The sequence below is a fragment of the Strix uralensis genome, chromosome 2 (assembly GCF_047716275.1).
Source record: "Strix uralensis isolate ZFMK-TIS-50842 chromosome 2, bStrUra1, whole genome shotgun sequence".
NCBI classification, from domain to species: Eukaryota; Metazoa; Chordata; class Aves; order Strigiformes; family Strigidae; genus Strix; species Strix uralensis.
This window is the reverse complement of record NC_133973.1, coordinates 25,779,224-25,793,401: the sequence shown is the minus strand read 5'-3', so window position 1 is coordinate 25,793,401 and position 14,178 is coordinate 25,779,224. Positions and strand designations below refer to the sequence as shown.

Here is a 14,178-nt window from a genome sequence, read left to right as displayed (position 1 = left end):
GGAGCACAAAAAAGGTGAGAGGGGCTGCTTATGCTCACCTCCCCTTCACAAAGCTTTGGAGATAAGGACTAACTCCATTTTCTGTAATTACTTTGCTGGGATTTTATAAAAGCAAATGAGCTAAATCTAGGTAACTTTAAAAAGTTACTTCACACTGACTAGTTAAGATTCTGTGCTGTCTGTGTTGGTTTTGGTCTGTAGAGGAAAAGCTACATATAACAAACCAGATGCGTAAGCAGTGGTGTTCTTTTTTTTGTTGTTCTAGAAAGGAGACATTATAGATATCATCTGTAAAACCCCCATGGGCATATGGACAGGCATGCTGAACAACAAAGTAGGAAACTTCAAGTTCATTTATGTGGATATTATCTTGGAAGAGGAAGCTGCACCCAGAAAGATAAAGCCGCACAGAGGAAGCAAAAGGACCAAGCCTAAAACACTGCAAGAGCTCCTGGATTGTGTCCACCTGCAGGTCAGCCAACATGTTTCCCAGCTGTATTTGAAACATTTAATTTCTGTGTGCTCGGGTTTGGATGTCATTTACAGGCAGAAGCAGAAAGGCAGGTTTCAGCAGTTTTGATGTCAGCAAAGCAAAGCAGCTTTGTGTCTGTCTTTTACCTGATGTGAGTGGCTTACAGAACTGCATTTTACGACATCATTTGGTTAGGCTAAGAGACTCCATGCAAAGAGGTACAGTGGTGACGTGTCAAGTCACTGTAACCTGACTGCAGTTGTGTGCCTAAGCATAGGAGGTGTGTGACTGTGGACACCTCAGGGACAGGACTGCAGCCTGGCTCCAGTGCCAACATTTAGAATTTGGGTTTCTAATTTCTCATGATCTTTAGGGAGCAATAGTCTTTTTGCACTATGCTCATGTTGCACCTCTCCCTCTCTGCAACCCTAGTTCTCAACTGAGTGTCAAAGCATAATTAGGTCATGATTTACAGGTAACATTTTTAATAACGGTTATTGCTTTGGCGCTGATGCAAACAATCCTCTCCCTGGAGTATGTGCAGAGTTTCATACTGCATCAACACACAGCTCAAGGGGAACCATGTGTGACACAGCAAGGCTGAGGGCTCCCTCAGCTTCTCACCCTCACTTATATCGAGGGGCTCCTTCTGTGCAAGGGCAGAGCACACCCCACCTCAGAGGCCCTCCTGGACCCAGAGCGGGAGGCACTCATGGTGTGACCCACAAAAGTCCAGACACTTGGCAGGTTAAATAATTTCTGCCAGAGCTCTGTCCTGGTCCAATTTGCTGCCGGACTCTTGGACAACTCAAACACAGATGCTGGGATGGCCAGGAGGACCCCCAGACATCTCCACCTCTGTCCTCTCTTGCTTTCCAGCTCTCATTTTATGACAAAGGCAGGTCAATCAGAGTGGAGAATGGAGCACATTTCAACCCTGACAAAAAAGTAAAAGAGAAATTGTGCCTATTCCTCTACTAAACATAGTGCTTGTTTACATGAGAGGATTTGCTTTTTTCTTTCTGTAGGAATATGCCTCAACCCTCTTGCTAAATGGCTATGAAACTCTAGAGGACTTAAAGGATCTACAGGAGAGCCACCTGATCGAATTAAATATTTCAAACCCAGAAGACAGGGCAAGATTGTTATCAGCAATTGAAAATCTACAGGACTATGACAGTAAGTGTTTAAGCTTTGTTAAGACTCATGTGCAAGTTTTAACTGAAGAAACACATTTAAAGAAATAGTGATTCTCACACTGATGTGTTAAATTAATTTTCTTTTAAATATGAAACATGGAGTCAGATGGTTTACTTATTTGTTCAGACAGCAAACTACGTCTCTTCTAGATATGTATATGATTACTATACTAGCAACACATGAATGATTTAAAATTTCTTATTTATAGGTCCTACACGAGAGATTGGTAGCAACTATTGCTTAAGAACAACCCTATTTATAGTTGGGGACCCAACCCCCAGAGAGGTTAAGTGACTTCCCAAAAGTCACAAGGTCTGTGCAAGAACAGAAAATAAAACTCCCAAACTCTGCACTAGTATCTTAACCAAAATAGAGCTTATTTCAAATAGCTACAGTAAATAATTTTCTTTAAATTTTTTTTAAGCAACATTCTGCAGAAGAATACAGTTTTTCTTTCCTCACTTTATTCCATACTTAAATCCTTATCCAAATCAGTTTCTTTTGTAGGAAGTTTGGGGGTTTTTTAAATAAACATATACTAATAGCTGGTTTGCACTCTTCTCAAAATGAATCTGACTCAAGTTTCTGGTGAGCTTCTGAAAGCTGATCATAGGGTGTGTGTCTATGTATGTGTATGGATCACCATTATGTTTTCTTCACTTGTTCCTTTTACTGGGAGTGGAAAAGCTAGGACACAGAACAGAAAACACTGTTCTCATGATATTTTAATGATATTTCCAGCCTGACTTTTAATTTTAAATAAATTATGTCAAATTCCTAGAAACTACAGCTAAGCATCTACTTAATTAGACGCTCAGCCAAAACAGATGTTTTCTTCTTCATTAATATTTGCTCATACTCACCCCTATGCTGAGCAGTCTTTTCATCAAATGTGCACTTGCAATTGAGAAGCATCTGAAAGAAAAAAAAAGGAAAACTGGAAAAGCAATGTCTTCCTGGCATATTTTAACATCAGTTCTTGTCAGGTGTCCACTTTTATCTCCTCAGTAGGTAGGTAGCTTTCCAATTATCACTGCAGCACATGTACATATGTATGCACATATCTGTATGTACATATGTACCCTGTGTGCTTCAGTACATAAATATCTCTGGTTTTCTACGCATGTCTTTGGCAACCTTATCCATTCTGCTTTCCCTGCAGATCTTTTCTGATCTCCCTCCTTCTGTCTTTGCTGACCTTGTTTTTTACTGTATGTTTGGGCTTTTTCAGGAGCCCATTTGTACATGCGGTCTTTCCTGTTCTTAGTCAGCTTCCAGGGAAAGGTAAGGTCCTTGCAAACATGTTGGAGCAGTATTAAATGGGTTTTCTTTGCCCACCAGGTTCAGTAGTTCTTTCTGGTCTATAGTTTTGTAAGATGACAAGCTAGAACAGGACTCTTGAAGGGCTCTCTATGTAGATTGAAAGAGTGAATCCAGGAAATAAAGGGTTACATCTTCCAAGAATTGTATTGCAGGGATCTAGCTGGAAACCATCTGAAAAGACATTTGTTTGCCTAGTTTGCCCTTAAACTGAATATGGGTATATTTGTGTATACTTCTTGGTAACTAGCCTTTCTGCACCTTTTATTGTGTGTGTTTTTCTATATCAATATTTAACACACACACACACACACACACAAATGCTAGATTGTAATTTTTCAGCTTTGTATCAGTGTGAAAAACAAAACCAAAACATAATGGTTTTTAAGAGACCACACGAGCATCAAACTATTCTGGAGTAGTGAGGATGTGGTTTACAATTTATATTTCTCGTGTAACAAAAAGCACAGCAAGCAGCCTTAGACACCTAACCTTTTTAGAAGATGACACCGAGTTTTTCTTTTTCTGAAGGTGTCTAAACACTTAATATTCTACATACACCTGTGCAAGGACCAAATCTAACAAGGTCCTTACATGTCCCATACACTGAAAATTAATAAATTTACCTTAATTATCCAAATAGGATTCTTCCTAGCTGGCAGCATGGGATTAAGTCAGTTCTCCAGGCAAAACAGTGTCCCTGATGTTATCTGTATGGTAGTCTAATAGTTTAAATTCTTGTAATGGTTCTGGAAATAATATTATTAAATCTTATAAAGTGGCCTATGCTTCAAAACCAGTGATGACACTGTAATCTTAGATCAAGAGAAGAAATTAATATTTCCTCTCATCCACGTTAGATAGGTATAGCCAATCTTTCTAGTATTCAAATTACATAGAATAATATTCCCAGAATTTATGAATACTCACAGGGACCAGAACCAAGACATCTTTATATACCACATCTTCTGCAAGCATTCATTTAAGTCTAGTTATGTTTCATAAGACTCATGTATATTTTAAGATGAGCCATGCATAAATACTTTCCTGGTTTGGGTTACTGTCTTGAATCAGGACTGAATCAAATCTTTGCCTTGTCTGGTTGCCAAAGGTTCACAGCATTTGTCACGTGACTGGTAGGGACAGAACAGAATTTAACAACCTGCTCTAAAAAGGAAGATACTAAAGACTAAAATTGATAGAAGCTATCCGTTAAGTCGTTATAACGAAAGATGGGGAGTCAAGATGATCTTGAGGATAAGCTCAGCATGAGTCTGACTTCATCCAAATCATTTGACCTTTTTGTCCTTCTGTCAATCCGATTGGAAAATTAGGTCGAAAGAGCTGGGTGCTACTGTGAAAGTGAATTCTGCATCTGAACTGAACTTTCCTAGGTCAATATTTTTTTTTTTCCTAAATGGGCATTACTCAGTCCAGCATAAATGATTTTTTAATTAAAATTGATTTTCTGCATTGCTTAGAAGTGAGCAGCATAATTACCCACAGCTACAAGGTAATCTGTTTACTGGCCAAGAGTATTCTAGATATAAGTTCAGCACTTTTCCAGGTAAAAGTTCACTCATTTTTTAAGCTTTGTGTGAAAATATACTAAGGCCATAGACCATATTTGCTGTTCTAAGCCCATCTTTCTCACAGAGTTTGGAAGAATTCCATGTCTTTGCATTACATTTGTGCTTCCATGAAGTACATGTTTGATTAATGGATGGAGTCTCAGGTATGGGCCAGAGTTGAAATGCAAGGGTTTCTGAGTTTTTGTGACTCTGCTATTATTCAGAAGAGCCAAGCGTACTGGAACATAGCTATACTTATTATATTCTACTATAAATGTTGTAAAACAAGATTTAATATTTCTTTAATGTGATATCTGATATTGTGAAATGTTTTTACAGGGCTTTTAATTTCCTTTTCTTTCCTTGGCTTTTTCTTGACATTTATTGTATGTTATACTAAGTGATTTCTTCATGCCGCATATTTGTGACTATATAATTCATGTGGCAGAATAAACAGTTATTGAGTTTTCTAACCAAAAGACGAGCAGCAATAGTTTCCATATTATATGCTTCTTAAAGCCATCCAAAATGTAGGATTTCTGGCAGTGAGAATTTTTTCATCTTACATTTGATTTAGACCTGAATGAATTTGAAAGGAAAAAAATTATCCTTCTTATACCAGGAACTAAAAAATAAGTTTTATTTAGCAAATGCTACCACATAGTGGTTCTTTAAGCAGATTTTGCTTTCTGGTACTGCAGTATCTTCTTCCTACATTTCCTGGGAGTCCAGGCCCAAATTCACCATCTTCAAGTACTTCAGGTAGCAAGGCTATCCTAGTACTGCAAGGTCTTGTAAGCTCCTCATGACCCTCCCCCCCTTCCCAGATCTCTTTTTAGATTTTCTATAAGTTGATCAGACCTATATATTTGGGACAAAATGATTGGTTTCCATGAATTCATGGCTGGGGAGGAAAAAAAAAAAGCCCTTTTTCATAACGTATTTCTTAATAGCTTTCCATTCTTCTCCCAGATGGCTTCTAGACAGGAGATGGATGTCTGTGCTTTTGTAGGATGCTATTTTTAAAGTGAAGCAGTTGCTGGATGGTTAATGAATAAAGTAATAAAAGAAGTTTGGAACTTTTTTCTTGACCGCTTCCCAGACAAATGTTTTTGTGTGTGTAAAATAGCCTTGATTCTCTTCTCACTTAGATGATGTAAGTCAAGAGGTTCATTCCTGATGTCCAGTGGGTTACATTAGTCCGAAGCTATTCTGAGTTAAAGAAGAATTAGACTTCATTGGATATGTGCATACAGTTCATTTTATAGAAAAAAAAGTTGCATATGTGCAATTTGGGGGATAATATTTTGCGCTTATCTCCCCAAAACCACTTCCTTAGCTTACTTTTCATATTTAAGTGCCAGATCATAGTCTAAATCCCACTGCCAGTACCAGATAAGGTTTGTTCCTTGTTTATTGTACTTGGACAGTGAGACAGTAGATAGCTGAGGGCACCAACTTTCATTTCTCAGTTGGATTCCTTACATGAGGACCTAGCATCAAGAGTATGATTTTACACTGGGCAGTCCCTTTAAGTATGTGGGATTACACAATATCATGACAAGGTCAAATTGTGCTCAAAGACAATCTTCCCTTTTGTACTGTGGTACAACTCATTGACCTGGACATAATATTTCCAGATTTCACAAGGAAACTCATCCTTGCATGAGTATTAGTATTTTTCACCTTTTTTCAGGCATATCTGTTTGCTTCCAGATTTTAGAGAAAAAAGAACCTTCTCATTTCTGTTTTCACCATAGACTCTCCTCTCACATCAGTACAGTATCCCTCCCAGAAAAGCTATGCCACTGACTTCAGTGAGTGAAATTTTTTAAGTTGTATGTCTGTAAATATCCACAACAGGTTTACTCCTTTGAGTCCCCAGAGTATTGCATGTATGTACAGAACCACTTCAGGTTTCTCTGCTTCTTTTTCAAGAAGTATCACCATTTACTGCTTCAAAATGATCCTTTCTGAGTCTGGCTGAGCTGGAATTGGTTTTCCCCTATAGCAGCCCTCATGGTGCTGTGTTTTATGTTGGGAGCTGTCAGGGTGTTGATAGCACACTGGTGTTGTGGCTACTGCTGAGTAGTGCTTACACAGCACCAAGGCTCTTTCCAACATTCCCCCCCAGAAGTAGGACAGGGTGGGCAAGGTCTTGGGAGGGGACACAACCAGGACAGCTGACCCAAACTGACCAAAGGGATATTCCAGACCATAGGACGTCTACTCAAGTATAAAGCTGGGAAAAAGGAGGAAGGGGGTGGGGTCACCCTTGGTCCTCCGGGGCAACCACTATGTGTATCGGAGCCCTGCTTCCTGAGAAGGGCCGACATCGCCTGTTAACGGGAAGTAGAGAATAAATCTGTTTTCTTTTTGCTTCTCTGTGTGGACCTTTGCTTCGCTTTTCTTATATTAAAACTGCTTTTGTTTTACCCACAAGGGTTGTTTTTTTCTATCTTACTTTCTTTCCCCTTTTTGCCCTGTTGAGAAAAAAAGGGGGAAGGGGGGGGAAGGGATAGAGCGACTTGGTGGGTACCTGGCATTTAGCCAAGGTCAAACCACCACAGATTCTTTGTGAGTTTTCATTTCATTTTAACACTTAGGTGGTCTAACTGGTACAGGCACTACAGGTTGATACATGGTCTTCACATGTACTTAGGAGGTCTAACTTCAGCCTTGAAGACACACTTTTTTGTATTTAATTGTTGTATGGTGCTGCTCAGTATGTCACCACTGCACCTTCCAGGAAGACACACAAGTGACTCAGCCTAAAGCATCGTGCTCCTACCCCAGTTCTCCTGGGCAAAACTCATGAAGACAAACTCTCAGAGGGTACACTCATGAAGTATGGCTTGCTGCTGGGTGACCTTCTTTTTTTCCAAGACAAAATCCAAGCTTCCTGCCCCTCATCTGGTTTAAACCGACATAACCACACAGTTATGTCAGTGTGACCTCTGTACATTCTTGAGCTGAATTGCCTTAAACCTAAGCTTAAAGTGCTTTCCTAAACAGGACTTCAAACTCATTAAAAAAAGCTGTTGAAAGAAAAAAGGCATCTATCCCTGCATGTGTCATGCACATCTATGTCACTGAATAACAAATATTCATTTCAAAGATCTAAATAGCGAGGAAGATAAGTATGCATCACACATCTATTACCAAGGCTAAAGGCCTCACATTTTTTTCAGAAGTCTGAATATAATCCCATCGTCTAAAGTAGTATTAAAATATATGTGTCAAAATGATGCATATCTTGGACTCTTCTGGCCATATCATAGACAACAGTGACTGAAAGCTATTTATCTTATATGAAACTGCTTTACTATAGAAAAATGATAGGACATCCATTTGTTGATAAGATAGTTATTTCTGATGATTCTGCAACATCTAACGGCAGTTTAATTTTATCAATTCCTGTTTCCTGTGCATTGTATCTTTCTTCTGATGTCTAAAAGATTAAGACAGCAAATTTACCTTTACTAATGTGGAACATGAACATGTACATGTTAGAGGAAGGAATGAAGTAGAACTGAAAGTAAGAGACAAAAGCTAAAATAAAAAAAGGCAAAAAAAGAGCACAGTTTCTTTTCTTGTGAAGCAATGTCTAAAGTTGTATGCTACATATATTTATAATACTCAGATCCTGTTCAAGTGGTTTAGTAGTTACTGCATAATATTTAAGGCTGCTTTAAATAGAGGAAAAGAAAAAAGTGCCAAAGTTTGCTTTCAGTCTTTTCTTCATAAATAGGGAGGGGGTTCAACTTTTTATGCTCAGAATGAAAAATAGAAAATATAATAATTTTACTGTCTCAAACACCTGAACATTTTTGGTTTTCAGTTTTTCATGTAAAAAAATCTTCTAGTGTTATGGAAGGAGACAGAAATTTTACATTTCTGTATGTTTTCTAAATAGAAATTTCTTATTCTCCTAACTGACCTAAATTCAGATTTTTAAAAAAATCTCAGTTCCAGGCTTGTCTCTGTCTTTTCCCCTGAAATGTACAAGGGAAAGATATCACTACAAAAGAATTTAGGATCTGTTTTTCACATAGGAACTACTCAGATTATCACAACTAGTTACAGGGCACTAATACACTCACTGAAACTGCATTTCCTATTTAATTCACTAGATACTTGCTCTTCTTTCCACTGTAAAACAAAGTGGATGGAGGTTCCTCTTTGACCTTGAAAATGTAAACAGGATTAACACTTTTTTAGGTCACTGCTTGCCAGAGCAGCAGATGATGCTAGAGAAGCTGATAAAAGTACTAGCAAGCAGCATTAGGCTGATGGAGGATTACAGTGGAGGGCAGGGGAGCCCTGCCTGCAGCCACGCAGGATGATTTCACCCATCCATGGGCTGAGCTCTGTCAGCCCACAGTGACCAAGACATGGGTCGTCTTGGTGCCGGTGGCATGGGTGCAAGGAGCTAATGACACAGTTTAGATAAGGCTTTACTGGGGCATCTGTTGTTATTTGTGCTAAACTACATCTGTTGCTACTAATAGCAGCAGTGATACCTTCACTGGTGTAATGCCTTTTGTAATTCCTTCCTGACTTAAATCAGAAATCAATTGGACCCTACGTGATCAAATATTTTCCCTGCAAAGAGAGATAACATTTGACATGACAAACTATGTTCTGTAAGGTGAGAAGGAGATCAAACAGTTACAGATATCAATTAAATCTGTTGAAAGGTGTACTCTTTCACACAAGTGCAATTAAGCATTAATTTGTTTGGGAACAAGGTGGGACTTCTATTCCTTGGAAAGTATTTAAAGTAATTTTTTTTTTTTTAAATACATCAGGTTATGCCTATAACCTCAGGCTTAATGCAAAAATTACTAAATTGAGACTTTGGATTCTTGTCTTCAAAAATCAGATTAATTTATTAATTAGGCAATTGAAAGTTAGAAAATATTAAATAGAATTAATCTGTCCAAACAAATCTACTAGACTTCCATCAAGACCTAAAAATGTTTCTCAGTGTATCAAAATGCTTTGTGAAATAAATTCATTGATATCTCACACAATGAAGAAAGGTACTGAACCTCCTGCTGTTTGATTTCAATATTTTCAGAGTGAAACATTTCCATTTTCCATTTCTAATTTATTCTTAGTTATACAACACAAGATTAAAAAAAATAATAATCCAAATTTGACATGTTTCCCATTTTACCAAATCTTATAATTTACAACAATTGAAACAAATGTCAGTCCAAATTTTCCTTGTAGAAATGTTATAATTCTGGGAGCTAAACTAGATTTAGATTTTGGAGAAGGATAAAATCCTTCATGTATTAGGACTTCCATTCTACCTGGACTTGAATTGAGACAGCTTAAATCTGACTAAAGATTCTAAGATAATTACCATGGAGTAACAAGTCAAGTGAAATAAGGAAACTTTCTTTGCAAAAACAAAAAGGTACTATTTCTCTGAAGGGCTAAAATCTGAGGTAAAACCATCTGTTTCCTGTGAGATTTGTTCCTCACATTTTGTTTGGAAAGCAAGCCACAGTTTGAAGTAAAAATACCGTTACAGGAGGGTGATAACAAAAAAAAATAAAGTAAGAAAGGGAAAGATTTTATATTTTATAGCTTGTTTTCTCAAGAAATTTACTGTGAGTAAACATCATGTATTTCACAACCAGAAAATACAAACACAAACTTCAACCACAAGATATATTAGATTCATGGTGTATAGGTATATCGTGTCTGCAAGGCACCAGCTTGCTGAGCTTTTTTTGAGAGGTCTGTCGGTATTGTCGCCGAGTGCAAACTTTTGAGTTTGAATGGATTAGTCATACAGCAGCTAAACAAGGACAAATTATTTGCAAGATAATTTTTTTCTAGTGTTCAAAACCATACAGCAGGAGTTAGGCATCTTAGCTTTCTCTGAGGTCTGTGCGTTTTAGAAAATAACCTTTTGGATATCAAGCTAAGCTTAGGAAGATTCCATGAGCCACCCACTCCCACTGAAAAGTCCAGTGCTCTAGAAAACCTGATTGCCACATCTTTATGCTGAGCACTTCTAAAGACCAGTGCATTATATATCACTACACAGTACACAGTGTAGGTAAAATGGTAGGGGTTACATTCAAAAGACACAACATCCATAATGTAGTGTGTTACAAACGAGATGTAGTAGGCTGCATGATTAGTTGCAAGAGCAGGCTCTGGAGTACATGAATGTGGAAGGGCAAAGCTGCCATCTCTCCTGTGGGCATGACGACCACGCATGGTGACTGTTGCACCTGTGGACAGCCTAAAGGACCTCACTCTAAAGGATGAGGCCAAAGTCTCCAGCATTCATCTCTGAACAACATACTGCAGGATCAAAGCCAACCTCAACATCAGCTTAGATGTAGTTATACTCATGCAATAATATTTTTAGTTCTTTGATGCTGAGGTTTCTGCTTCTGATATTGATCAAGTCATGTGTACATTACCAGCTCTGTTTCTACAGCTCTTCAAGATCAGTGTTACTATCTCAAACTCTTTCCCAGGATACTTATTTTGACAATATTTTTCTTTCTTTTTCTGTTCTTTCTAGTTGAACAACAGCAGAAAATTGAGGGTGGTCAGGAGATGCGGAGCTTAAGCCCTCACCACGGCTTTGACAAATCACAGTTAAATGACTGCCCAAGAGATTCTGGCTGTTACATCTCATCAGAAAATTCAGATAATGGTAAAGAAGAAGTAGACCCAGAAACCCTGTCTGACATGGTGCAGTCAGTAACAATCACTGAACCAAACTGATTCAGTCCTGCTGCTTTTCTGTAGATTTTCAGAAAAACCAATCAGATTTGCCAGGATGATGGCACAGAAGCGGAACACAAAATACTCTCAACATTGAAAATCTACTTCTGTCTGATGTATGACGGTCTAGACTATTTAATATGTAGGGACTTGATAGCTAAATGTCAGCTGATAATAAGAATATCTCATGCTTTTCTTTTCAATGAATCCACAGACATTTCACTGAAAAAGTTCATACATAACTATTTATAAATATTTGTACAGCAAATGTATTTTCTATAATAATAGAGAATTGTTTTAGGTAGTGGCACACAATCTGGACATGTTAATTTCTGGAACTGTCCAAAATGTAAATATTGTACATAATTATTTTAAAACTATATGGATTAATCACACTGTCTCTATTTTCAGATGTGTTTTGCTGATATTTGTATAGAAGGTATTTTCACTGATATATCATCATAATGAAAAGGTGGTTACATTCACATCCTACTTTGAAAAGTACCAAGCTAATTCTCATTAATATTAAAGCTGTTTCATGCCATTCTTCTCTAAAATGGGCTCTAAAGTAGACTATCATCTTCTATACTTTATCCTGGAGGTACAAAAGAACTGTAGTGTGAATCTGAATCAAGCTCTCTGTGTTCATTATCTTTGAGAGAATGTAGCCATCTGAACAGCTTATGCACTGGCAATTTCTTTATTGTTATTTTCACACCTGTTCTCATTCTTCCCAAGCACTATATAGAGAATGCAAGATTGGAGAAAAAAAAAAAAAAAAACAGTATTAGTGGTATGCTTTTATGTTCATGTTTTGTGAAGGTCTTGTTTTTTGTGCGTGGTGTGAAGTTTGTTAATAGAGTATTTGTTTGTATACAAAACTCAGAAGCTAATAAGGTTATTGTGCACTATTGTCTTTCATATGAAATTTTACTGTCATTTCCCAATATATTTTGCACTGGCATACACATTTTAACTGCCTGTCTTCTTTTAGAGTACTTCCTTCAACAATAAACAGAATCATGTTTGAGCCCTTTAAAAACTCCTTGATTTTTAATGTGGTCATTACATTTCAAAGACTGCTCTGTTTTAAAACTAACACAGTAAATGGCAACTCCACTGAGTATTTTTATCATGCATAATAATCTGTGTATCAAATCAATAGAGAAACTTTTTGCTCACTAATTAGTCACACAATTTTCATAATTTAAGGCATTTTACATTTATGTTAAAAATTTTCCACGTATTATTAACAGCTTAAAAGAAAATCAGCTTCAGAAGAGATGAAACATGGAAAGTTCCAAGAAGAGTATTTCTGAAGAAGCTATAAACAAATGGAAAGTTTTTCTCCTTTTCTTTTTCTTTTTTCCAATGGAAATGCTTTCTGTAGTTTTCATGACCCCTCAAACGGCTACTGCTGTCACACTCCTAATACACAGATCTGCTTTGAAGGCTATAGTTTAAAATGGCAATTTTAGAAAATTGCATTAACTAGATTTCAAAGATATGAAGTAAATAAACTCTGTTTAGAAAAATAAACAGGAATGGGAGATGTTTCTGGTTTTAACTTACTTTTTACACTGGCAACAATCATCATTATTTAGCAGCAATGACCCCATATTGCCAGGTATGGTGGGGATGCAGAATCCCTTGACGTGATGAAGTATGTGAGAACTTGTATCAAGCAGCTATATTTGTTTCTTAATGCTTTTCTAACCAGTAGTATGTCATGACATGCAGTACTGACTTTATTTAATATGACTTTAATAACTTCTGAAATAATGTATTTGGATTGGCTTCCATCGTCTCCTCATTCTAGAGAAGGACTGAAGTCAGCTTGAATTCCTCTAAGAGGAGCTTATCCTTTTGGCCTTTGCAGCAGAGGAGCTTAATCTTCAGGTTGCTTCTATCTAGACATCTATAAGATTGCTGAACCTATAACCATATGTTGAGGTGAGTTTACATATGATTATGACTGTCAAGAAACAGCTAAGTTAGCTGGGTCAAGGACTAACAACCATAGAGACCAGAGATGTACTGTGATATAAATAGTCTGAGAAATGTTTATTTGCATAGGTTTGCAAACGAAAATACGTCTCTCCAACTAATTACAGTGAGATGGGCAAGGATTTCAACGAAGCAAAATACCCAACAGCTGCTATTATTTTACAGGAATCAAGCCCTGCTTAACTTGGGCTGATGGCAAGAGGATAAAGGGGTAAGGTTAAGTAGTTGGTAACTATGGGCATGAACTGCGGTTTAACCACTCCTGTCTCCAATCAGCAAGGCTCTGTCCAAAGGGATTCTTGTTTAGAGAAATGTGTCAACTGAAAGCTTGTTCAAGACATTTGTAACTTCCTGCAAAGGCAGAGCAGATTAGATCTCAAACTGACAAGCTTCTGTTCTCTCGAGCTATTCTGAGAAAAGAAATGAGGAAATTTTCTACCACAAAGAAAAAAAAATGTGTGTTTCCTACAAGAAGTATGCCCAACCTTCTTTCGTCTCTCAGTGGTCTCATTAATCACACTGGTCATGAATTAAACTGTAATAGCACAAACAGTTCTCCGACCAGCCTTAGTGCTGGGTAATCTGAATAAAAGATAACTCTAGGAACTGTTGGAGAAAGTCTGGTGGAGATCTGAGCTACTTTTGAGGAATCTTTAAAATGTCCCAGAGACACGGAACAGAAGCAAGCAGCAGAGGTTTTGTTCCTCTCTGTCACTTGTTCAGTGGTGTCATGTCCCTTTTTATTTTTAACCTTCCTCTACAATTAAGGAGGACTATAAGGTTTGTAAGTCTCTTATTTGGAGATAACCGAGAGTCCACTGTTCCCTGCGGTTACAAAGCATACAA

General features: G+C 37.5%; 1 protein-coding gene across 8 annotated transcripts in view; it reads left to right on the top strand.

Moving 5' to 3' along the window:
- Positions 1-12,370, top strand: part of SAMSN1 (SAM domain, SH3 domain and nuclear localization signals 1) — a 108,224-nt gene extending 95,854 nt beyond the window's left edge. For all 8 annotated transcript variants that reach the window (XM_074858055.1, XM_074858046.1, XM_074858042.1 and 5 more), the window contains 3 exons: positions 266-472; positions 1,501-1,651; positions 11,120-12,370. In XM_074858055.1, coding sequence (XP_074714156.1) covers positions 266-472; positions 1,501-1,651; positions 11,120-11,325 — 564 coding nt within the window. In that variant the 3' untranslated portion in view covers positions 11,326-12,370. The remainder of the gene's footprint in view (positions 1-265; positions 473-1,500; positions 1,652-11,119) is intronic.
- The last annotated feature ends 1,808 nt before the right edge of the window (positions 12,371-14,178 follow it).